The 24,993-nt window shown below is 42.0% G+C and overlaps 1 protein-coding gene across 1 annotated transcript; it reads left to right on the top strand.

Moving 5' to 3' along the window:
- The first annotated feature begins 14,418 nt into the window (after positions 1 to 14,418).
- Positions 14,419 to 24,422, top strand: LOC311115981 (uncharacterized protein). The gene is made up of 4 exons (XM_084191097.1): positions 14,419 to 15,135; positions 15,602 to 15,693; positions 15,814 to 15,991; positions 23,133 to 24,422. The coding sequence occupies exons 1-4, from the start codon at positions 14,673 to 14,675 to the stop codon at positions 23,948 to 23,950; spliced, it is 1,551 nt and encodes a 516-aa protein (XP_084047223.1). The 5' UTR covers positions 14,419 to 14,672; the 3' UTR covers positions 23,951 to 24,422.
- The last annotated feature ends 571 nt before the right edge of the window (positions 24,423 to 24,993 follow it).

Here is a 24,993-nt window from a genome sequence, read left to right as displayed (position 1 = left end):
ACCATTCTCCTCCCTGTGCTGCTTAACCTGACCCAACCATTCTCCTCCCTGTCCTGCTTAACCTGACCCAACCATTCTCCTCCCTGTCCTGCTTAACCTGACCCAACCATTCTCCTCCCTGTCCTGCTTAACCTGACCCAACCATTCTCCTCCCTGTCCTGCTTAACCTGACCCAACCATTCTCCTCCCTGTCCTGCTTAACATGACCCAACCATTCTCCTCCCTGTGCTGCTTAACCTGACCCAACCATTCTCCTCCCTGTCCTGCTTAACCTGACCCAACCATTCTCCTCCCTGTCCTGCTTAACCTGACCCAACCATTCTCCTCCCTGTCCTGCTTAACATGACCCAACCATTCTCCTCCCTGTGCTGCTTAACCTGACCCAACCATTCTCCTCCCTGTCCTGCTTAACCTGACCCAACCATTCTCCTCCCTGTCCTGCTTAACCTGACCCAACCATTCTCCTCCCTGTCCTGCTTAACCTGACCCAACCATTCTCCTCCCTGTCCTGCTTAACCTGACCCAACCATTCTCCTCCCTGTCCTGCTTAACCTGACCCAACCATTCTCCTCCCTGTCCTGCTTAACCTGACCCAACCATTCTCCTCCCTGTGCTGCTTAACCTGACCCAACCATTCTCCTCCCTGTCCTGCTTAACCTGACCCAACCATTCTCCTCCCTGTCCTGCTTAACCTGACCCAACCATTCTCCTCCCTGTCCTGCTTAACCTGACCCAACCATTCTCCTCCCTGTCCTGCTTAACCTGACCCAACCATTCTCCTCCCTGTCCTGCTTAACCTGACCCAACCATTCTCCTCCCTGTCCTGCTTAACCTGACCCAACCATTCTCCTCCCTGTCCTGCTTAACCTGACCCAACCATTCTCCTCCCTGTCCTGCTTAACCTGACCCAACCATTCTCCTCCCTGTCCTGCTTAACCTGACCCAACCATTCTCCTCCCTGTCCTGCTTAACCTGACCCAACCATTCTCCTCCCTGTCCTGCTGGCTTTCACAGATTCTGCCGTTACTCTCCTGAAGTTGCCCGGTAATAGGCTAAACGAGGAGTCTGCAACCTTTCTCATGTGGAATGCATATTTATCTTACCATTTCTACCGATCTGCGTGCCAGTTATGGTTTTCATGTGCACATTTTCGTGAAACATTTTCATTTCATTTTATAATAACGTCTCTTCATATCTCAAAAGTATTGTCATGTGGTTAATCAAAATTATATCTAAATCAAAATTAAAATGATACAAACCTAAAAAGTTACTTCTATTGCCATTGCCAACTTTGTAAAAATAGCTTTTATAAAGCCTACAAATAAAAACATTGCAACCTGCAGGTAGAAAATATCCTGATATAAATAAATATCCTATAAATCACATTGGCTATGCTTGACCTGTCTGCAACGAACTTGAAAACATTGTATCAACTATTAACTTGAGTCTGGCCTGAAGCTCTGGCTAGTGAACTTGCAACATTGTATAAAATATTCTGGGCCCTCAGAGTTTCCTGCACCAGGAAACAGGGACAGACACATCTGCAGGCTATTTACACCAAGGGATAAGAAGCAGTGCTTTACTTGGGCAGGAGTTCACCGTAGCTGAGTACCAGCACCTCAAATGTTCTAATGCTTGAGCTCCTGTTCCTCTTATAGAATATTAGCTCAAAAAGTATTGTGGATCTCCAGCTTCTAAATATAAACAGTACCAGCACCCAAAATAAGTACATTATGGAGTCTTAAAGGAGGCCAGTAGCATCTAATGATGAAACATTATGGAGTCTTAAAGGAGGACTGTAGCATCTAATGATGAAACATTATGGAGTCTTAAAGGAGGACTGTAGCATCTAATGATGAAACATTATGGAGTCTTAAAGGAGGACTGTAGCATCTAATGATGAAACATTATGGAGTCTTAAAGGAGGACTGTAGCATCTAATGATGAAACATTATGGAGTCTTAAAGGAGGACTGTAGCATCTAATGATGAAACATTATGGTCTTAAAGGAGGACTGTAGCATCTAATGATGAAACATTATGGAGTCTTAAAGGAGGACTGTAGCATCTAATGATGAAACATTATGGTCTTAAAGGAGGACTGTAGCATCTAATGATGAAACATTATGGAGTCTTAGTGGTCCTCTGTAGCTCAGCTGGTAGAGCACGGCGCTTGTAACGCCAAGGTAGTGGGTTCGATCCCCGGGACCACCCATACACAAAAATGTATGCACGCATGACTGTAAGTCGCTTTGGATAAAAGCGTCTGCTAAATGGCATATTATTATTATTATTATTATTATTAAAGGAGGCCAGTAGCATCTAATGATGAAACATTATGGAGTATTAAAGGAGGACTGTAGCATCTAATGATGAAACATTATGGAGTCTTAAAGGAGGACTGTAGCATCTAATGATGAAACATTATGGAGCCTTAAAGGAGGACTGTAGCATCTAATGATGAAACATTATGGAGTCTTAAAGGAGGACTCTAGCATCTAATGATGAAACATTATGGAGTCTTAAAGGAGGACTGTAGCATCTAATGATGAAACATTATGGAGTCTTAAAGGAGGACTGTAGCATCTAATGATGAAACATTATGGAGTCTTAAAGGAGGACTGTAGCATCTAATGATGAAACATTATGGAGTCTTAAAGGAGGACTGTAGCATCTAATGATGAAACATTATGGAGTCTTAAAGGAGGACTGTAGCATCTAATGATGAAATATTATGGAGTCTTAAAGGAGGACTGGGATGAAAAGGGAAAGGAAAGGGGATATCTAGTCAGTCACAGCTGAATTAATTCACCCTAAATGTGTCTTCCTCATTAAACCCAACACCTCTGAATCAGAGAGGTGAGGGGGCTGCCTTAATCGACGTTCCACGCCATCAGCGTCCGGGGAGCAGTTGTTGTTGGGGGTTAACTGCCTTGCTCAATGGCAGAATGGCAGATTGTTCCACCTTGCGGGGGATTCGAACCAGCGAGCTTTCAGTTACTGGCCCAACACTCTTAACCGCTAGTCTACAAATGTTCCAACTTCAATTAATTATTTCTCAATGATGCTTTAAAGGAGAAGTTTACCCAAAATCCAGAAACTCTGAAGTGATTCCATACTATGAAACTAGTCCAGTGGACTAGTTTCATGACAAAGCAAAAACAGGTTTTTATACATTTTTGCAAATGTAAAAAAACAAAAAAACAGAAATACCTTATTTATATATTTACATATTTAGACCCTTTGCTAAGAGACTCGAAATTGAGCTCAGGTGCATTATGTTTCCATTGATCATCCTTAAGATGTTTCTACAACTTGATTGGAGTCCACCTGTGGTAAATTCAATTGATTGGACATGATTTGGGAAAGGCACACACCTGTCTATATAAGGTCCCACAGTTGACAGTGCATGTCAGAGCAAAAACCAAGCCATGAGGCCGAAGGAGTTCTCCGTAGACGTCTGAGACAGGATTGTGTCGAGGCACTGATTGGACATGATTTGGAAGGGTACCAAAAAAAATTATGCAGCATTGAAGGTCCCCAAGAACACAGTGGCCTCCATCATTCTTAAATGGAAGAAGTTTGGAACTACCAAGACTCTTCCTAGAACTGTCCGCCCGACCAAACTGAACAATCGGGGGAGAAGGGCCTTGGTCAGGGAGGTGACCAAGAACCCGATGGTCACTCTGAAAGAGAAGAATGGGAGAAACTCCCCAAATACAGGTGTGCCAAGCTTGTAGCGTCATACCCAAGAAGACTCCAGGCTGTAATCGCTGCCAAATGTGCTTCAACAAAGTACTGCAACAATTTCAACTATTTACAGTTCACTATTATTCTACAAAGTAAAAAAATATAAAAAATAGTGAAACCCTTGAATGAGTAGGTGTGTCCAAACTTTTGACTGGTAGTGTATACTGAAAAAAATATAAACGCAACATGCAACAATTTCAGCAATTTACAGTTCATATAAGCAAATCAGTCAATGTAAATAAATAAATTAGGCACTAATCTATGGATTTAACATGACTGGGCAGTGGCACAGCCATTGGTGGGCCTGGGAGGGCATAATCCCACCCTCTTGGGAGCCAGGCCCAGCCAATCAGAATCAGTTTCTCCCCATTTTATAGGGCTTTATTACAGTTAGAAATACTCCAGTTTCCTCAGCTGTCCGGATGGCTGGTCTCAGACTATGTGGAGGTCCTGGGCTGGTGTTGTTATATGTGGTCTGTGGTTGTGAGACCGGTTGGATGTACTGCCAAATTCTCTAAAATGACGTTGTAGAGAAATTAACATTCAATCTCTGTCAACAGCTCCAGTGGATATTCCTGCATTCAGCATGCCAATTGCACGCTCCATCAAAACTTGAGACATCTGTGGCATTGTGTTGTGTGACAAAACTGCACATTTTAGAGTGGCCTTTTATTGTCCCCAGCACAAGGTGCACCTGTGTAATGATCATGCTGTTTAATCAGCTTCTTGATATGCCTTATCTTGGCAAAGGAGACATGTTCACTAACAGGGATGTAAACGAATTTGTACACAACATTTGAGAGAAATAAGCTTTCGTGCGTATGGAAAGATCCTGGGATCTTTTATTTCAGCTCATGAAACATTGGACCAACACTTTACATGTTGCATTTATATTTTTGGAACATCTAACATCCAAAAGGTTCCACATTATTTTTTACTTCACCCAAAATATAATGACATTAGTGAGTCAGAATGTAAAAAATGTGTGAAAATCAAAAAAAAAAAAAAAAAAAAGCTATTTAAACAGCAGTGTCGGACCCTTTTGACAACGGTGAGATGTTACTGATGTACTTTGTGTATAGTTTAGGACTTCCACACAAAATTACTTATTTACTTATTTTAGGTTTAAGGAAGTGTGCGGTCATACAGCCATGAAGGTTATACATTTACAACCACCTGCTCGATAGGAATCCAGCAATGTCTGTGTCTTGAGTGTCCTAGAACTGTCTAGTTTTTTGTGTTCTGACTCATAAAACAGAATGAATTAAATAAGTAATGTAAACATATTATCAGTAAATACCAGGAATTACTCTACAACATAGTTTTAAATGATGAAATGTTTGAAAACTGGCCTCAGGTTATTGAGGGATCTGATTAAATTTCATAGGGACCGTTTTATCATGTGGAGGTTTCATTCTGGTCTCTCTTTAAATAAACGCTGTCTTTGGCAGGAGAAAAACCAAACTCGGAGGAACCAGAGACGTCCAAACAAGCAAGACGACGCCTCTGCTCCCAGATTGGAAAGAGTTTTGCCAAGTCAGGAAGCCTGAAAAGACATGAGAGAACACACACAGGAGAGAAGCCATACAATTGTGCCCAGTGTGGAAATAGTTTTAACCAGTTAGGAAGGCTGAAAGTTCACGAACGAGTACACACAGGGGAGAAGCTTTTCCATTGCGCCCAGTGTGGGAAGAGTTTTAACAAGTTAGGAAACATGAAATCTCATGAGCGTATACACACAGGGGAGAAGCCTTACCACTGCTCCCAGTGTGGGACTAGGTTTACCAAGTTAGGAAGCCTGAAAAGACATGAGAGGACACACACAGGAGCGAAGCAACACCATTGTACCCAGTGTGGAAAGAGTTTTAACCAGTTAGGAAACATGAAAGCTCATGAGCGAATACACACAGGGGAGAAGCCTTTCCATTGCTCCCAGTGTGGAAAGAGTTTTAGCCAGTTAGGAAGCCTGAAAGCTCATGAGCGAATCCACACAGGGGAGAAGCCTCACCACTGCTCCCAGTGTGGAAAGCGTTTTAACCGGTTAGGAAAGCTGAAAGAACACATGAGACTCCACACAGGGGAGAAGTCTTACAAATGTTCAGACTGTGGGAAGGCATATTACTCATCACAGTCACTTAAAAGTCATGTGAGAATCCACACAGGAGAGAATAATTACTTCTCCTAGTGTGTAAATTGATATTCACATCACATTGAGAAAACAAGAATTGAATATGGAGTATGTCAGTTTGAATATAGAGTAGATCAGATTCCATGTGTTTAAATTGTCCTTTTTTTAAACTCTGACTGTGTGTGTTTATCTGGGTGTGTCATTCCTCTAACACTACAGATAATCAAGTGATATTTGGATGTGATGCGTTCTCTCTATTGTTTAATTAAATGAAAATGTTCACTGACTCGCCCACGGATTCCTTGTTCGACTTTCCTGGGGGCATTTACAAGCCTCCCACTGGTTGAATAAATGTTGTTTCCACATCATTTCAACAAAACAAATCCATGTGATGTTAGATAAATGTGGAAAACTCAACATGAGGTATGACAGGTGATATTTTGTGTTTATTTCATGTTGAATTCACTTTTGTTGACGACTCAAACAAATGTCAATAAAAACTAGATGTTGAACTGACGTCTGTACCCAGTGGGCTGGTTTGAATAAGCGGCAGGTGTTGGATCAATATCCACCTTAGTAGCAAAGTTTCCATGCAAATTGCCACAGATTTTCATGTGATTATTCTCAATTCTGCATAAAACAATATATGGATTTTCCCACCAGAAATGTTTCCATCCAACAGACTTATTGCGGATCAAAGGCTTCACATAAGCGCAGGTTAGCTCAACCATCCCGTATACGGGACACCGATCCCGTAGAGGTTAAATTCCCATGTACCGAATGAAAATTACAAGTTAAATGGGTTCCAATCGCATTTTCAACTCTACTGATGGTTTTAAAAAGGGTTGCGTTTAAATAGCAAACGTTCTCTTGTAGCCAACAGCTCACAGATACAGTGCGGGTAGGCTTTCTACATTATGAGATTATTATGGATAAGAGCGATATTATTTTATTTGTCAAATGGCAACCAAGCATCGATCATCATGTCACCAGAATAAGACCCTCCATTTTTTTGGGAATGGAGCATCAAGCTCATCACGTGCACTTTCACCACTCTGTGAAGTTCATAACTTATTTCATCTGTAGCCTAATAAACTGCATTGGTTCCCAAGTCGTAGTGGGAGGACCACACAACATATCATCGCATGACTCCAAGTTAACTTCGATTTGATGGTTATTATCCCACCATGTAAAACGACCGAACAAATTGTCTGTCGGCATTTATAAAATTGTACCCGCATATCCTGTTTCCATCAGCCCCGTCATTACTTTTGAAATGGTTGGATCAACATCCACCTTCATGATATGGATGAAGCCTGATTTGGAATGTCTCAGAAGTTCTATCTGGCTTCGTAGTACACCCCTCTGATAATCAAGTGATATTTACATGTGATGCATTTGCTCCATTGTTTACATTTAAGTTGGTGGGCCACTCTGATGATTTATATCTTACTGAGTTGGGCTTTAAAGGAATAGTATGGTGACATCTTAGTGTGGCTTCCCTGATTTGGAAAGTCTGAGTAGTTTTAGCTTCATAGTACTCTATAGGTAAGGCTGTACAGGCCAATATGAATGTTCAATACACACAATAAAGGATCTGGAGAAGGTCTGTATGGAGGAGTGGGCCAATATCCCTGCTGCAGTGTGTGCAAACCTGGTCAAGACCTACAGGAAACGTATGTTCTCTGTAATTGCAAACAAAGGTTTCTGTACCAAATATTAAGTTCTGCTTTTCTGATGTATCAAATACTTATGTCATGCAATACAATGCAAATTAATTACTTAAAAATCATACAATGTGATTTTCTGCATTTTTGTTTTAGATTCCGTCTCTCACAGTTGAAGTGTACCTATGACAAAAATTACAGACCTCTACATGCTTTGTAAGTAGGAAAACCTGCAAAATCGGCAGTGTATCAAATACTTGTTCTCCCCACTGTATATACCCTGATTATACCAAACATTTGGAATACCTTCCTAATATTGAGTTGCACCCTCCCCTTTTTCCCTCAGAACAGCCTCAATTCGTCGGGACATGGACTCTACAAAGTGTGGAAATCATTCCACAGGGATGCTGGCCCATGTTGACTCCAATGCTTCCCAAAATTGTGTCAAATTGGCTGGATGTCGTTTGGGTGCAGTGGAGGCTCCTCAGAGGAGGAAGGGGAGGACCATCCTCCTGAGTGATTTTCAGACAAAAAAAAAACATTAAAAAAGTTCTCCTTTTTAGATAAAACTATATTAAATATAAGCACGTCACCAAATAATTGATTAAAACATGAAGGTCTACAGTAGCCACAACAGCACTCTGTAGGGTAGCCCCATGGTATAGCACGGAGGACAGCTAGCTTCCGTCCTCCTCTGGGTACATTGACTTCAACACAAAACCTAGGAGGCTCGTGGTTCTCAAGCCCTTCCATAGACTTACACAGTAATTATGACAACTCCCGGAGGACATCCTCCAAACTATCAGAGCTCTTGCAGCATGAACTTACATGTTGTCCACCCAATCAAAGGATCAGAGAATGAATCTAGTACTGAAAGCATAAGCTACAGCTAGCTAGCACTGCAGTGCATAAAATGTGGTGAGTAATTGACACAAAGAGAGAGAAATACAATAGTTGAACAGTTTTGAACAAATTAATTTCTTCCAAAATGAAGGAAAAGCGAGAGAGAGAGAGAGATTTCGTCATTTTTTTCTCCACTTTCAGTTTCACTTAGCTAGCAAATGCAGCTGGCTAGTTTATTTACTCAAACACTCGGCTCAAACAGAGGGATGCTATGTTAGCTAGCTGGCTATGACTATCCAACACAACACTGGAACTCTTCCAAGTCAAGGTAAGCTTTTGGTTTTATTAATTTATTGCCTCCAGGCCCACCGGTGTAAGTGCTAAACTGCTTACTGACTGTACACTGTAACGTTATTGCATGATTATAGCAGGTATACTAATGTGTTACTTCTATTATGGGGCGGCGCACAATTGGCCCAGCATCGTCCAGGGTAGGGGAGGGAATGGCCGGCAGGGGATGTAGCTCAGTTGGTAGAGCATGGCGTTTGCAACGCCAGGGTTGTGGGTTCGATAAAAATAATGTATGTGCTAACTGTAAGTCGCTCTGGAGAAGAGCGTCTGCTAAATGACTAAAATGTAAATGTATTATCTATGTTGACTATGACTTTACTTTAGCTAAAATGGTGACAACGATGTAGGCTGTGTGTAGCAGTTATGATATGGTTTGGCTTGGAAAGGTTTTTTCGCCTTGTCACATACAGCTGATGTGGTTTGCATTGAAGTCCAGAAGCGAAGGGAAAAGGTGAGAGGAGGAGAGCACATAGATGCGAGAAGAAATACAACGTGGCTGTTATGAAAGTGAACTGTGTTTACGCGTGATCAGGGGTCTATTCATTCCGCCGATTCTGTTGAAAAACGTTTCTAAAACTGAACAAAACCGGGATAAACGTACCTGAATTTGTCCAATAGAAACTCTTGTTTATAACTGTTGGACTAATGATTACACACTATGTCAGCTAGATACAGGCAACAGTTTGGAAGGTGGTATTGAATGTGTCACTGTCTGTCACCTCAAATGTTTATCTCGACCTGTGTGCACCTACATTCTAAACTTTCATTCATAGGCTAGGTTGTAGCAACCTCATGATGGGTACAGGGAAAAGTATCATGTAGTAGCATAAACCTATCGCTGTTACATTGAACAGGGTGAATGGAATATGAATGACAGTCATCCAATGTGGTGTAATAGAAATAAGGCCATGCTCATGAAAAACAAAATGTCCTCCCTCATCTTAAATGGTACCAACATCCACTGTTTGGGTGGTGGACCATTCTTGGTACACATGGGAAACTGCTGAGCTGGAAAAACCCATTTTTAAGTGCAGTTCTTGACACAAACCGGTGCGCCTGGCACCTACTACCATACCCCGTTCAAAGGCACTTAAATATTTTGTCTACCCCATTCACCCTCTGAATGGCACACATACACAATCTATGTCTCATTTGTCTATAGGCTTAAACATCCTTCTTTAACCGGTCTCCTCCCCTTCATCTACACTGATTGAAGTGGATTTAACAAGTGACATCAATAGTTGGATCATAGCTTTCACCTGGATTCACCTAGTCAGTCTATGTCATGGAAGGAGAAGGTATTCTTTAATGTTTTGTATACTCAGTGTATATCACTACAGAAAATCAAGTGCTATTTGCATGTGATGCATTTGCTCCATTGTTTACATTTAAGTTGGTGGGCCACTCTGATGATTTATATCTTACTGAGTTGGGCTTTAAAGGAATAGTATGGTGACATCTTAGTGTGGCTTCCCTGATTTGGAAAGTCTGAGTAGTTTTAGCTTCATAGTACTCTATAGGTAAGGCTGTACAGGCCAATATGAATGTTCAATACACACAATAAAGGATCTGGAGAAGGTCTGTATGGAGGAGTGGGCCAATATCCCTGCTGCAGTGTGTGCAAACCTGGTCAAGACCTACAGGAAACGTATGTTCTCTGTAATTGCAAACAAAGGTTTCTGTACCAAATATTAAGTTCTGCTTTTCTGATGTATCAAATACTTATGTCATGCAATACAATGCAAATTAATTACTTAAAAATCATACAATGTGATTTTCTGCATTTTTGTTTTAGATTCCGTCTCTCACAGTTGAAGTGTACCTATGACAAAAATTACAGACCTCTACATGCTTTGTAAGTAGGAAAACCTGCAAAATCGGCAGTGTATCAAATACTTGTTCTCCCCACTGTATATACCCTGATTATACCAAACATTTGGAATACCTTCCTAATATTGAGTTGCACCCTCCCCTTTTTCCCTCAGAACAGCCTCAATTCGTCGGGACATGGACTCTACAAAGTGTGGAAATCATTCCACAGGGATGCTGGCCCATGTTGACTCCAATGCTTCCCAAAATTGTGTCAAATTGGCTGGATGTCGTTTGGGTGCAGTGGAGGCTCCTCAGAGGAGGAAGGGGAGGACCATCCTCCTGAGTGATTTTCAGACAAAAAAAAACATTAAAAAAGTTCTCCTTTTTAGATAAAACTATATTAAATATAAGCACGTCACCAAATAATTGATTAAAACATGAAGGTCTACAGTAGCCACAACAGCACTCTGTAGGGTAGCCCCATGGTATAGCACGGAGGACAGCTAGCTTCCGTCCTCCTCTGGGTACATTGACTTCAACACAAAACCTAGGAGGCTCGTGGTTCTCAAGCCCTTCCATAGACTTACACAGTAATTATGACAACTCCCGGAGGACATCCTCCAAACTATCAGAGCTCTTGCAGCATGAACTTACATGTTGTCCACCCAATCAAAGGATCAGAGAATGAATCTAGTACTGAAAGCATAAGCTACAGCTAGCTAGCACTGCAGTGCATAAAATGTGGTGAGTAATTGACACAAAGAGAGAGAAATACAATAGTTGAACAGTTTTGAACAAATTAATTTCTTCCAAAATGAAGGAAAAGCGAGAGAGAGAGAGAGATTTCGTCATTTTTTTCTCCACTTTCAGTTTCACTTAGCTAGCAAATGCAGCTGGCTAGTTTATTTACTCAAACACTCGGCTCAAACAGAGGGATGCTATGTTAGCTAGCTGGCTATGACTATCCAACACAACACTGGAACTCTTCCAAGTCAAGGTAAGCTTTTGGTTTTATTAATTTATTGCCTCCAGGCCCACCGGTGTAAGTGCTAAACTGCTTACTGACTGTACACTGTAACATTATTGCATGATTGTAGCAGGTATACTCATGTGTTACTTCTATTATGGGGCGGCGCACAATTGGCCCAGCATCGTCCAGGGTAGGGGAGGGAATGGCCGGCAGGGGATGTAGCTCAGTTGGTAGAGCATGGCGTTTGCAACGCCAGGGTTGTGGGTTCGATAAAAATAATGTATGTGCTAACTGTAAGTCGCTCTGGAGAAGAGCGTCTGCTAAATGACTAAAATGTAAATGTATTATCTATGTTGACTATGACTTTACTTTAGCTAAAATGGTGACAACGATGTAGGCTGTGTGTAGCAGTTATGATATGGTTTGGCTTGGAAAGGTTTTTTCGCCTTGTCACATACAGCTGATGTGGTTTGCATTGAAGTCCAGAAGCGAAGGGAAAAGGTGAGAGGAGGAGAGGGTATGGATGCGAGAAGGAATACAACGTGGCTGTTATGAAAGTGAACTGTGTTTACGCGTGATCAGGGGTCTATTCATTCCGCCGATTCTGTTGAAAAACGTTTCTAAAACTGAACAAAACCGGGATAAACGTACCTGAATTTGTCCAATAGAAACTCTTGTTTATAACTGTTGGACTAATGATTACACACTATGTCAGCTAGATACAGGCAACAGTTTGGAAGGTGGTATTGAATGTGTCACTGTCTGTCACCTCAAATGTTTATCTCGACCTGTGTGCACCTACATTCTAAACTTTCATTCATAGGCTAGGTTGTAGCAACCTCATGATGGGTACAGGGAAAAGTATCATGTAGTAGCATAAACCTATCGCTGTTACATTGAACAGGGTGAATGGAATATGAATGACAGTCATCCAATGTGGTGTAATAGAAATAAGGCCATGCTCATGATTTAGTTTTTTGTCCTCCGTCATCTTAAACGGCACCAACATCCACTGTTTGGGTGGTGGACCATTCTTGGTACACATGGGAAACTGCTGAGCTGGAAAAACCCATATTTAAGTGCAGTTCTTGACACAAACCGGTGCGCCTGGCACCTACTACCTTACCCCGTTCAAAGGCACTTAAATATTTTGTCTACCCCATTCACCCTCTGAATGGCACACATACACAATCTATGTCTCATTTGTCTATAGGCTTAAACATCCTTCTTTAACCGGTCTCCTCCCCTTCATCTACACTGATTGAAGTGGATTTAACAAGTGACATCAATAGTTGGATCATAGCTTTCACCTGGATTCACCTAGTCAGTCTATGTCATGGAAGGAGAAGGTATTCTTTAATGTTTTGTATACTCAGTGTATATCACTACAGAAAATCAAGTGCTATTTGCATGTGATGCATTTGCTCTATTGTTTACAGGATGATTTGTATCTTATAGAGCGTGGATTTAAGGGAATAGTATGGTCACTTCTAGATAAAAACGAATGTGAAAAATGAACAGAGAATGTGTATTAACACACTACCTATTCATAGAAGTATTTATTAATTCAATCAATCAAATTGTATTTATGAAGCCCTTTTTACATCAGCAGATGTCACAAAGTGCTATACAGAAACCCAGCCTAAAACCCCAAACAGCAAGCAATGCAGATGTAGAAGCACGGTGGCTAGGAAAAACTCCCTAGACAGGCAGCAACCTAGGAAGAAACCTAGAGAGGAACCGGGCTCTGAGGGGTGGCCAGTCCCCTTCTGGCTGTGCCGGGTGGAGATTATAACAGTACATGGCAATTAAGGCCAGATTTTTCTCCAAGATGTTCAAACGTTCATATATGTTCAGCAGGGTCAAATAATAATCTCAGTGGTTGTAGAGGTTGCAACAGGTCAGTACATCAGCAGTAAACATCACTTGGCTTTTCATAGCCGGGCATTTAGAGGTTGAAATAGCAGGTGTGGTAGAGAGAGAGAGTTGAAAACAGCAGGTCTGGGACAAGGTAGCACGTCCGGTGAACAGGTCAGGATTCCATAGCCGCAGGCAGAAGAGTGGAAACTGGAGCAGCAGCACGACCAGGTGGACTGGGGACAGCAAGGAGTCATCGGGACAGGTAGTCCTGAGGCATGGTCCTAGGGCTCAGGTCCTCCGGGATGGGAGGGAGAGAGGGAGAGAGAGAGAATTAGAGGGAGCATACTTACATTCACACAGGACACCGGATAAGACAAGAGAATAACACCAGATATAACAGACAGACCCTAGCCTCCCAGCACATAGACTATTGCAGCATAGATACTGGAGGCTGAGACAGGGGGGTTCGGGAGACACTGTGGCCCCGTCTGACGATACCCCCAGACAGGTCCAACCAGGCAGGATATAACCCCACCCACTTTGCCAAAGCACAGCCCCCACACCACCAGAGGGATATCAACAGACCACCAACCTACTAACCTGAGACAAGGCTGAGTATAGCCCACGAAGATCTCCTCCACTGCACGAGCCCGAGGGAGCGACAAACCGGACAGGAAGATAATGTCAGTGACTCAACCCACTCAAGTGATGCACCCCTCCTAGGGACGGCATGGAAAGCACCAGTAAGCCAGGGAAACAGCCCCGTAATAGGGTCAGAGGCAGAGAATCCCAATGGAGAGACAGGAACCTAAATCTAAATATTAATATTAAGCTTCTACGTCTGTGTACAGGAAAGTCTTATTTGTAAGACGTAGGAGAAAATATATCAACGTATTGTTAAATTATTACGACATTCTTTGCCAATACGAACGATGTAGTAAATATTGTTTCCAAACTGCGTTACCCACTCCAGTCAGCAGATGGCGATGTGCGTCTTTCAGGTGATGATTCTTGCGTGACGTATAATGGACTGGACGGGACACTTCTTCAGCAACAACCACACGGCTACGCTTTCAACCACCTCGGTAGCTTGCTAGTCAACATAAAACCGAAAGATTACAGCTTTAGACCATGTTTATGTACATTAGCTAATCTCAGTGTTTTAAACACATTTCTGTTGACGAACATTATCTACTGGTTAACTTTAACCTAATTTGCAAACTGATACTGAGCCTACCACTAGGCTAGTCGCTAATGCTAACTAGCTAGCTAACTAGCTTACATCCCTGACCATGAGCTCACTAAACTACTCCTCCCCTGCTAAAGAAGAGGAGGTCTGGTGTATGGAGAAAGAAGCTCTGGGGCTGAACATTGCTGTGAAACAAGAAGAGGAGGATGTTACAGTGAAAGGAGAGGAAGAAGCTTTCAGAATGATAAAGGAGGAAGAGGAGGCTATTACACTGAAAGAAGAGGAGGATGTTACAGTGAAAGAAGAGAAAGGTCCGTTTGGAGTGAAAGAGGAAGAGGGGATAGAGGCTGTCACAGTGGAAGAGGAGGAGGTAGAAGCTTTCAGAATGAAAAAGGAGGAAGAGGACGCTGGTGTATTGAAAGAAGAAGAAGAGGAGGATGTTATAGTGAAAAAAGAGGAAGAACCTTTTAGAGAGGAAGAGGATCGTATCTCAATAAAGGTGAAGAAGGAAGACATTTTTGGAGTGAAAGAGCAGGAGGAGGAGACAGAAGATCAGATTAACACCAGTGAGTACTGTCTTAAAAACAGGGGCACAAACTATGCAGTTCTTGAACTAATGTGTGGTTTTAAAGGGGCATTCTACTGAAGTTATATACTTCAATATGTTGTTCAGTACTGTAGGAGTTGTTAAAGGTTCAATCTGCCATTGGTACATATATTTTTTGTACTTTTAAATTAGCTTTAATGAATTCTCCATGTGGTCTACATTAAAGTGCACCTCATCTAATATAACAGGCTTTTAAAATTCAATATTGGTGCTTAATTTCTACTTAAAATATCAAATGGACGCAAAAGGCACCCAATTTGTGGAACTACCTTTTCACATTTGCATCATAAACAATATTTTATAAAATCATGATGAAAGTTACAGTTTTAGGCCCTGTTTAGATATAATAATGCCTCTTGGAAGACCCTATGATTGTAATAGAAGATCATACGTTTACCATCTGTTTGATGTTCTCGTTCACACAGGAGAGAGACATGACTATCATGGATCCACTGGGGAGCCTCAACAACATCCTGATGCTGACGAGGCAGAGAAGAGTCTCTCCAGATCAGAACAGGTCTGGGCTAGCATACAGCTTGCTCTATCGGGGTCTGGGTTTCTGTAAAGCACTTTATGACAACAGTGACATCAGCATCCATAATGATATGTGTCTGTGTCCCCTCTATATGGTTACCAGGACAACGCTAGCCCTTCCTCCCTCCCAGAGTCCCCGTGTCGTACCTCTCCCAGTAGCACCTTACTGCTGGGTCTGAAGAGGTTGTCTGTGCGGCTGGTGGACTGCAGGAAAACAACGGGGCTGAGTGGAACTGTGAGAGGAGGAGAAGAGAAGAAAGGAGCAGATTTGACTCATCAAAGTAAGTGCTGTAGTTTAGTTTGAACAAATAAAATAGATCTGCCCACTGGTATCTGTTACCAGGACAACCAGCAGAGTTCTGTTAGTTGACATGAAGATCGACTGGAATCTGTTCCCAGTAGGGCTGTCCTCGACTAATAAAAATCTCGGTCGACCTAGTCACCTGTTCTTTCGACCAATCGATTGGTAAAATGTCCATACAGTGGGGGAAAAAAAGTATTTAGTCAGCCACCAATTGTGCAAGTTCTCCCATTTAAAAAGATGAGAGAGGCCTGTAATTTTCATCATAGGTCCACGTCAACTATGACAGACAAATTGAGAAAAGAAAATCCTGAAAATCACATTGTAGGATTTTTAATGAATTTATTTGCAAATTATGGTGGAAAATAAGTATTTGGTCAATAACAAAAGTTTCTCAATACTTTGTTATATACCCTTTGTTGGCAATGACACAGGTCAAACGTTTTCTGTAAGTCTTCACAAGGTTTTCACACACTGTTGCTGTTATTTTGGCCCATGCCTCCATGCAGATCTCCTCTAGAGCAGTGATGTTTTGGGGCTGTCGCTGGGCAACACGGACTTTCAACTCCCTCCAAAGATTGACAGACAAAATGAGAAAAGAAAATCCAGAAAACCACATTGTAGGATTTTTTATGAATTTATTTGCAAATTATGGTGGAAAATAAGTATTTGGTCACCTACAAACAAGCAAGATTTCTGGCTCTCACAGACCTGTAACTTCTTCTTTAAGAGGCTCCTCTGTCCTCCACTCGTTACCTGTATTAATGGCACCTGTTTGAACTTGTTATCAGTATAAAGTGTCCACAACCTCAAACAGTCACACTCCAAACTCCACTATGGCCAAGACCAAAGAGCTGTCAAAGGACACCAGAAACAAAATTGTAGACCTGCACCAGGCTGGGAAGACTGAATCTGCAATAGGTAAGCAGCTTGGTTTGAAGAAATCAACTGTGGGAGCAATTATTAGGAAATGGAAGACATACAAGACCACTGATAATCTCCCTCGATCTGGGGCTCCACGCAAGATCTCACCCCGTGGGGTCAAAATGATCACAAGAACGGTGAGCAAAAATCCCAGAACCACACGGGGGGACCTAGTGAATGACCTGCAGAGAGCTGGGACCAAAGTAACAAAGCCTACCATCAGTAACACACTACGCCGCCAGGGACTCAAATCCTGCAGTGCCAGACGTGTCCCCCTGCTTAAGTACATGTCTAGAACCGTCTGAAGTTTGCTAGAGTGCATTTGGATGATCCAGAAGAGGATTGGGAGAATGTCATATGGTCAGATGAAACCAAAATATAACTTTTTGGTAAAAACTCAACTTGTCGTGTTTGGAGGACAAAGAATGCTGAGTTGCATCCAAAGAACACCATACCTACTGTGAAGCATGGGGGTGGAAACATCATGCTTTGGGGCTGTTTTTCTGCAAAGGGACCAGGACGACTGATCCGTGTAAAGGAAAGAATGAATGGGGCCATGTATCGTGAGATTTTGAGTGAAAACCCCCTTCCATCAGCAAGGGCATTGAAGATGAAACGTGGCTGGGTCTTTCAGCATGACAATGATCCCAAACACACCGCCCGGGCAACGAAGGAGTGGCTTCGTAAGAAGCATTTCAAGGTCCTGGAGTGGCCTAGCCAGTCTCCAGATCTCAGCCCCAAAACATCACTGCTCTAGAGGAGATCTGCATGGAGGAATGGGCCAAAATACCAGCAACAGTGTGTGAAAACCTTGTGAAGACTTACAGAAAACGTTTGACCTGTGTCATTGCCAACAAAGGGTATATAACAAAGTATTGAGAAACTTTTGTTATTGACCAAATACTTATTTTCCACCATAATTTGCAAATAAATTCATAAAAAATCCTACAATGTGATTTTCTGGATTCAAATGTTGTATACAACGTTTTGCGTGAATTCCGACTGTTTCAACTTGCAACAAAACAATTTATGAAATCTAATTGGCAAAACTCTGTTTAACCCGGGGAAGTTCGGTTTCTGTGCAGTCTTCAGACACTCTAGAAGGCAACCAAACTTGTTTCATCATTCTACATTACGTATTTGCTACACAACATGCCAATTAGCCCATGAAGGTCAGCCATCATTATTGATTGACAGTGTCTTGGTCCAATGACCACCTATTGTTTTGAAAATGAGCTGGGCTTTCAAGCAGTATGTGAACACCCTTTGTACGACAAACAGCCATCATTCTCGAGCTGTGAGCAGCAGTGTTCGTTCTCTGGTGAAAGGAAACAGGAAGCACGGTAGTTTACGTTACCCAGTGGTTCATTCTCTGGTGAAAGGAAACAGGAAGCACGGTAGTTTACGTTACCCAGTGGTTCGTTCTCTGGTGAAAGGAAACAGGAAGCACGGTAGTTTACGTTACCCAGTGGTTCATTCTCTGGTGAAAGGAAACAGGAAGCACGGTAGTTTACGTTACCCAGTGGTTCATTCTCTGGTGAAAGGAAACAGGAAGCACGGTAGTTTACGTTACCCAGTGGTTCATTCTCTGGTGAAAGGAAACAGGAAGCACGGTAGTTTACGTTACCCAGTGGTTCATTCTCTGGTGAAAGGAAACAGGAAGCACGGTAGTTTACGTTACCCAGTGGTTCATTCTCTGGTGAAAGGAAACAGGAAGCACGGTAGTTTACGTTACCCAGTGGTTCATTCTCTGGTGAAAGGAAACAGGAAGCACGGTAGTTTACGTTACGCAGTGGTTCATTCTATTCTTCAAACTTTTCTCAAAACTGAAAAAGTAAATAATGGCTACTAAATCGAAGTCCAAGTATACAAATGTTGATGATATTATTGCAGACATTGACCGGTAGATTGACACAGAACGAATGGATGTGGACTGAGTGAGCACAGTTTTGAATCCAGCGCAGAATAAATGTTTTTGGAAGGAAAATATCCACTTTTAGATCAGTAAATAAAATACGTTTTTGCTTCTCATGCTAATGCAGTTGTTTAAATGGTTGCATATTCATTTGAGATATTTGTATTTGATTTATATACATTATATATATATATATATATATATATATATATATATATATATATATATATATATATATACAGTACACGTCAAAAGTTTGGACACTTCTACTCATTCCAGGGTTTTTCTTTATTTTTACTATTTTCTACATTGTAGAATAATAGTGAAGACATCAAAACTGAAATAACACAAATGGAATCATGTAGTAACCAAAAAAGTGTTAAACAAATCAAAATATATTTTATATTTGAGATTCTTCAAAGTAGCCACCCTTTGTTGGAAAAGCATTGTGCAAGTGTGCAAAGCTGTCATCAAGGCAGTGTTGAAGGAGTTCCCACATATGCTGAGCACTTGTTGGCTGTATTTCCTTCACTCTGCAGTCCAACTCATTCCAAACCATCTCAATTGGGTTGAGGTCGGGTGATTGTGGAGGCCAGGTCATCTGATGCAGCACTCCATCACTATCCTTCTTGGTCAAATAGACCTTACACAGCCTGGAGGTGTATTGGTTCATTGTCCTGTTGAAAAACAAATGATAGTCCCATTCAGCGCAAACCAGATGGGATGGCGTATCGCTGCAGAATGCTGTGGTAGCCATGCTGGTTAAGTGTGCCTTGAATTGTAAATACATCACGCCAGTGTCACTAGCAAAGCACCCCCACACCATCACACCTCCTCCTCCATATTTCTCAGTGGGAACCACACATGCAGAGATCATCCATTCACCTGCTCTGCGTCTCACAAAGACACGGCGGTTGGAACCAAAAATCTCAAATTTGGACTCATCAGACCAAAGGACAGATTTCCACCGGTCTAATGTCCATTGCTCGTGTTTCTTGGCCCAAGCAAGTCTCTTTTTCTTATTGGTGTCCTTTAGTAGTGGTTTCTTTGCAGCAATTCGACCATGAAGGCCTGACTCACGCAGTCTCCTCTGAACAGTTGATGTTGATATGTTTCTGTTACTAGAACTCAGTGAAGCATTTATTTGGGCTGCAATCTGAGGTGCAGTTAACTCTAATGTACTTATCCTCTGCAGCAGAGGTAACTCTGGGTCTTCCATTCCTGTGGCGGTCCTCAATCATAGCGCTTGATGGTTTTTGCGACTGCACTTGAAGAAACGTTCAAAGTTATTGAAATGTTTCGTATTGACTGACCTTCATGTCTTAAAGTAATGATGGACTGTCATTTCTCATTGCTTATTTGAGCCGTTCTTGCCATAATATGGACTTGGTCTTTTACCAAATAGGGCTATCTTCTGTATACCCCTCCCTACCCTGTCACAACACAACTGATTGGCTCAAACGCATTACGAAGGAAATACATTCCACAAATTAACTTTTAAGAAGGCACATCTGTTAATTGAAATGCATTCCACCTCATGAAGCTTGTTGAGAGAATGTCAAGAGTGTGCAAAGCTGTCATCAAGGCAAAGGGTGGTTACTTTGAAGAATCTCAAATAATATAAAATATATTTAGATTTGTTTAACACTTTTTGGGATACTACATGATTCCATATGTGTTCTTTCATAGTTGTGATGTCTTCACTATTATTCTACAATGTAAACAATTGTAAATATAAAGTAAAACCCTTGAATGAGTAGGTGTGTCCAAATCTTTGACTTGTAGGGTATATGATGATGTGATAGTGAATTCATGATATGTCGATGAACAAGCCTTTCATACTTTATAATATAGCTCTATACAGTGCCTTCAGAAAGTATTCAGACCCCTTGACTTTTTCCATATTTTGTTCCATTACAGCCTGATTCTAAAATGGATAAATATTTTAAAAATCTCGTCAATCTACATTTACATTACATTTACGTCATTTAGCAGACGCTCTTATCCAGAGCGACTTACAAATTGGTGCATTCACCCTATAGCCAGTGGGATAACCACTTTACAATGTTTTTTTTTTAGGGGGGGGGCGGGGGGGTAGAAGGATTACTTTATCCTATCCCAGGTATTCCTTAAAGAGGTGGGGTTTCAAATGTCTCCGGAAGGTGGTGAGTGACTCCGCTGTCCTGGCGTCGTGAGGGAGCTTGTTCCACCATTGGGGTGCCAGAGCAGCGAACAGTTTTGACTGGGCTGAGCGGGAACTATGCTTCCGCAGAGGAAGGGGAGCCAGCAGGCCAGAGGTGGATGAACGCAATGCCCTCGTTTGGGTGTAGGGACTGATCAGAGCCTGAAGGTACAGAGGTGCCGATCCCCTCACAGCTCCATAGGCAAGCACCATGGTCTTGTAACAGATGCGAGCTTCAACTGGAAGCCAGTGGAGTGTGCGGAGGAGCGGGGTGACGTGAGAGAACTTGGGATGGTTGAACACCAGACGGGCTGCGGCATTCTGGATGAGTTGTAGGGGTTTAATGGCACAGGCAGGGAGCCCAGCCAACAGCGAGTTGCAGTAATCCAGACGGGAGATGACAAGTGCCTGGATTAGGACCTGTGCCGCTTCCTGTGTAAGGCAGGGTTGTACTCTCCGAATGTTGTAGAGCATGAACCTGCAGGATCGGGTCACCGCCTTGATGTTAGCGGAGAACGACAGGGTGTTGTCCAGGGTCACGCCAAGGCTCTTCGCACTCTGGGAGGAGGACACAACGGAGTTGTCAACCGTGATGGCGAGATCATGGAACGGGCAGTCCTTCCCCGGGAGGAAGAGCAGCTCCGTCTTGCCAAGGTTCAGCTTGAGGTGGTGATCCGTCATCCATACTGATATGTCTGCCAGACATGCAGAGATGCGATTCGCCACCTGGTTATCAGAAGGGGGAAAGGAGAAGATTAGTTGTGTATCGTCAGCGTAGCAATGATAGGAGAGGCCATGTGAGGATATGACAGAGCCAAGTGACTTGGTGTATAGGGAGAATAGGAGAGGGCCTAGAACTGAGCCCTGGGGGACACAATACCCCCTAATAACAAAGTGAAAACAGGTTTTTAGAATTTTTGCAAATGTATATAGAAACATAAATACCTTCTTTACATATGTAAATGTATGCGTATATGTTTATTTAACTAGGCAAGTCAGTTAAGAACAAATTCTTATTTACAATGACGGCCAAACCCTCCCCTAACCAGGACAATGCTGGGCCAATTGTACTCCGCCCTTTGGGACTCCCGATCACGGCCGGTTGTGATACAGCCCGGGATCGATCCTGGGTCTGTAGTGACGCCTTTTGACGCTGCGCCACTCGGTCCCCCATCTGGTCTGCTGTTGTGAGGCCTGTTGGATATTCTGCCAAATTCTCTAAAGCGACGTTGGAGGCGGCTTATGGTAGAGAAATTAACATTAGATTCTCTGGTAACAGCTCCAGTGGATATTCCTGCAGTCAGCATACCAATTGCACGCTCCCTCAAACCTTGAGACATCTGTGGCATTGTGTTGTGTGACAAAACTGCACATTTTAGAGTGGCCTTTTATTGTCCCCAGAACAAGGTGCACCTGTGTAATGATCATGCTGTTTAATCAGCTTCTTGATATGCCTTATCTTGGCAAAGGAGACATGTTCACTAACAGGGATGTAAACAAATTAGTGCACAACATTTGAGAGAAATAAGCTTTCGTGCGCTTCGAAAAATTCTGTGATCTTTTATTTCAGCTCATGAAACATGGGACCAACACTTTACATGTTGTGTTTATATTTTTAGGAACAAAATATTTCACATAGTGATAGTCAAAATGTAAAAAATTTTGAATGTCTAAATTAGAAACATTTAAACATCATGTGTCGGACCCTTTCGAAAACGGGTAGATGTTACTGATGTGCTTTGTCTGTCTCCAATGTAAAAACAAAAGGACTTCCACACAAAAGGACTTCCACACAAAATTACTTTTTTACTTATTTTTGGTTGAAGGAAATGTGTAGGTCTCATTCTGTATCATACAGCTATTAAGGTTATACATTTACAACCACCTGCACGATAGGAATCCAGAGATGTCTGTCTTGAGTGTCCTAGAACTGTCTAGTTTTTTGTGTTCTGACTTATAAACAGAATGAATAAAATAAGTCATGTAAATATATTATCAGTAAATACCAGGAAGCTTTACATTATTTGTTTCATAGCATGGCGGTTTTATCAAGTGGGGTTTCATTCAGGTCTCTCTTTAAATAAACACTGTCTTTGCCAGGAGAAAAACCAAAGTCGAAGGAACCAGAGACATCCAAACCAGCAAGACGACACCTCTGCTCCCAGTGTGGAACTAGGTTTGCCAAGTTAGGAAGCCTGAAAAGACATGAGAGGACACACACAGGAGCGAAGTCACCCCATTGCGCACAGTGTGGAAAGAGTTTTAAGGAGTTAGGAAAGCTGAAAGCTCATGAGCGAATACACACAGGGGAGAAGCCTTACCACTGTTCCCATTGTGGAAAGAGTTTTAACAGGTTAGACACCCTGAAAACTCATGAGCGAATACACACTGGGGAGAAGCCATACCATTGCGCCCAGTGTGGAAAGCGTTTTAACCACGTAGGAAACATGAAATCTCATGAGCGAATACACACAGGGGAGAAGCCTTACCACTGCTCTCAGTGTGGAAAGAGTTTTATCCATTTTGGAAAACTGAAAGCTCATGAGCGAATACACACAGGTGAGAAGCCATTCCACTGCACCTGGTGTGGAACGAGTTTTAACCATTTAGGAAACCTGAAATCTCATCAGCAAATACACACAGGGGAGAAGCCTTATCAATGCTCCCAGTGTGGAAAGAGTTTTAGCCATTTAGGAAACCTGAAAGCTCATGAGCGAATACACACAGGGGAGAAACCTTACCACTGCCCACAGTGTGGAAAGCGTTTTAACCAGTTCAGAAAGCTGAAAGAACACATGAGACGGCACACAGGGGAGAAGCCTTACAAATGTTCAGACTGTGGGAAGACATATTACTCATCACAGTCACTTAAAAGTCATGTGAGAATCCACACAGGAGAGAAGAATTACTTATCCTAGTGTGTAAATTGATATTTTTCACATCACGTTGACTTAATTACTTCTCCTAGTGTGTAAAATTGATATTTCACATCACATTGACTTAAAATTCATCAGAGAACATACACAGTGCTCCCATTGTCTTATATTGTTGACTGAGAATGTGGTTACTTGTTTATTCCATATGAAATGTGTTTATACAAAGTATACTCAAACATATATTGTGTTTATTAGAAAACATGAATTGAATATGGAGTGTGTCAGTTTGAATATACAGTAGATCAGATTCCATGTGTTTAAATTGTCCTTTTTTAAACTCTGACTGTGTGTTTATCTGGGTGTGTCATTCCTTCAGCACTACAGGTAATCAAGTGATATTTGCCGACCTATTGCTGTTTCATCATTGTCTCAATGAAGAGTTCCTCGTTCGACTTTCCTGGGGGCATTTACAAGCCTCCCACTGGTTGAATAAACGTTGTTTCCACGTCATTTCAACAAAACAAATCCAAACTTCCAACCTAAATCCAATGACAGTTGACATTTTGTGTTGATTTCATGTTGAATTCACTTTAAAGAAATGTAAATAGAAACCAGATGTTGAACTGACGTCTGTGCCCAGTGGACTGGTTTGAATAAGCGGCAGGTGTTGGATCAATATCCACCTTAGTAGCTAAGTTTCCATGCAATTTGCGACCAGATTTTCATGTGAATATTCTAATCTACCTAAAACAATAGATGCATTATGTTTCTATCAAACAGACTTATTGCGGATCAAAGGCTTTGTGTGATGACGTAGTGCACAAAAAAAATGATTTTGCTGTTAAATTTCCATTTACCAAATTAAAATACAAGTTAAATGGGTTACCATCGCATTTTCAACTCTACTGATGGTTTGAAAAAACTGTTGCGTTATATAGCAAACGTGCTCTTGGCACGTGCACTGTAGCCAACAGCTCACAGATACAGTGCAGGTAGGCTACCTACATGATGAGATTATTATGGATAAGAGCGATATTATTTTATTTGTCAAATGGCAACCAAGCATCGATCATCATGTCACCAGA

The sequence above is a fragment of the Coregonus lavaretus genome (genome assembly GCF_964263955.1).
Source record: "Coregonus lavaretus genome assembly, contig: HAP1_SCAFFOLD_1463, whole genome shotgun sequence".
NCBI lineage: Eukaryota > Metazoa > Chordata > Actinopteri > Salmoniformes > Salmonidae > Coregonus > Coregonus lavaretus.
The sequence above is the reverse complement of the archived record's forward strand: the minus strand, read 5'-3'. Positions and strand labels throughout refer to the sequence as shown.

Bases quoted from the DNA above. Each gene is read 5' to 3' on its own strand.
- LOC311115981 (XM_084191097.1), top strand. From the start codon at position 14,673: ATGAGCTCACTAAACTACTCCTCCCCTGCTAAAGAAGAGGAGGTCTGG. The intron at 15,136-15,601 runs GTGAGTACTGTC...TCGTTCACACAG, and splicing joins AGAAGATCAGATTAACACCA to GAGAGAGACATGACTATCAT. The intron at 15,694-15,813 runs GTCTGGGCTAGC...TATGGTTACCAG, and splicing joins GTCTCTCCAGATCAGAACAG to GACAACGCTAGCCCTTCCTC.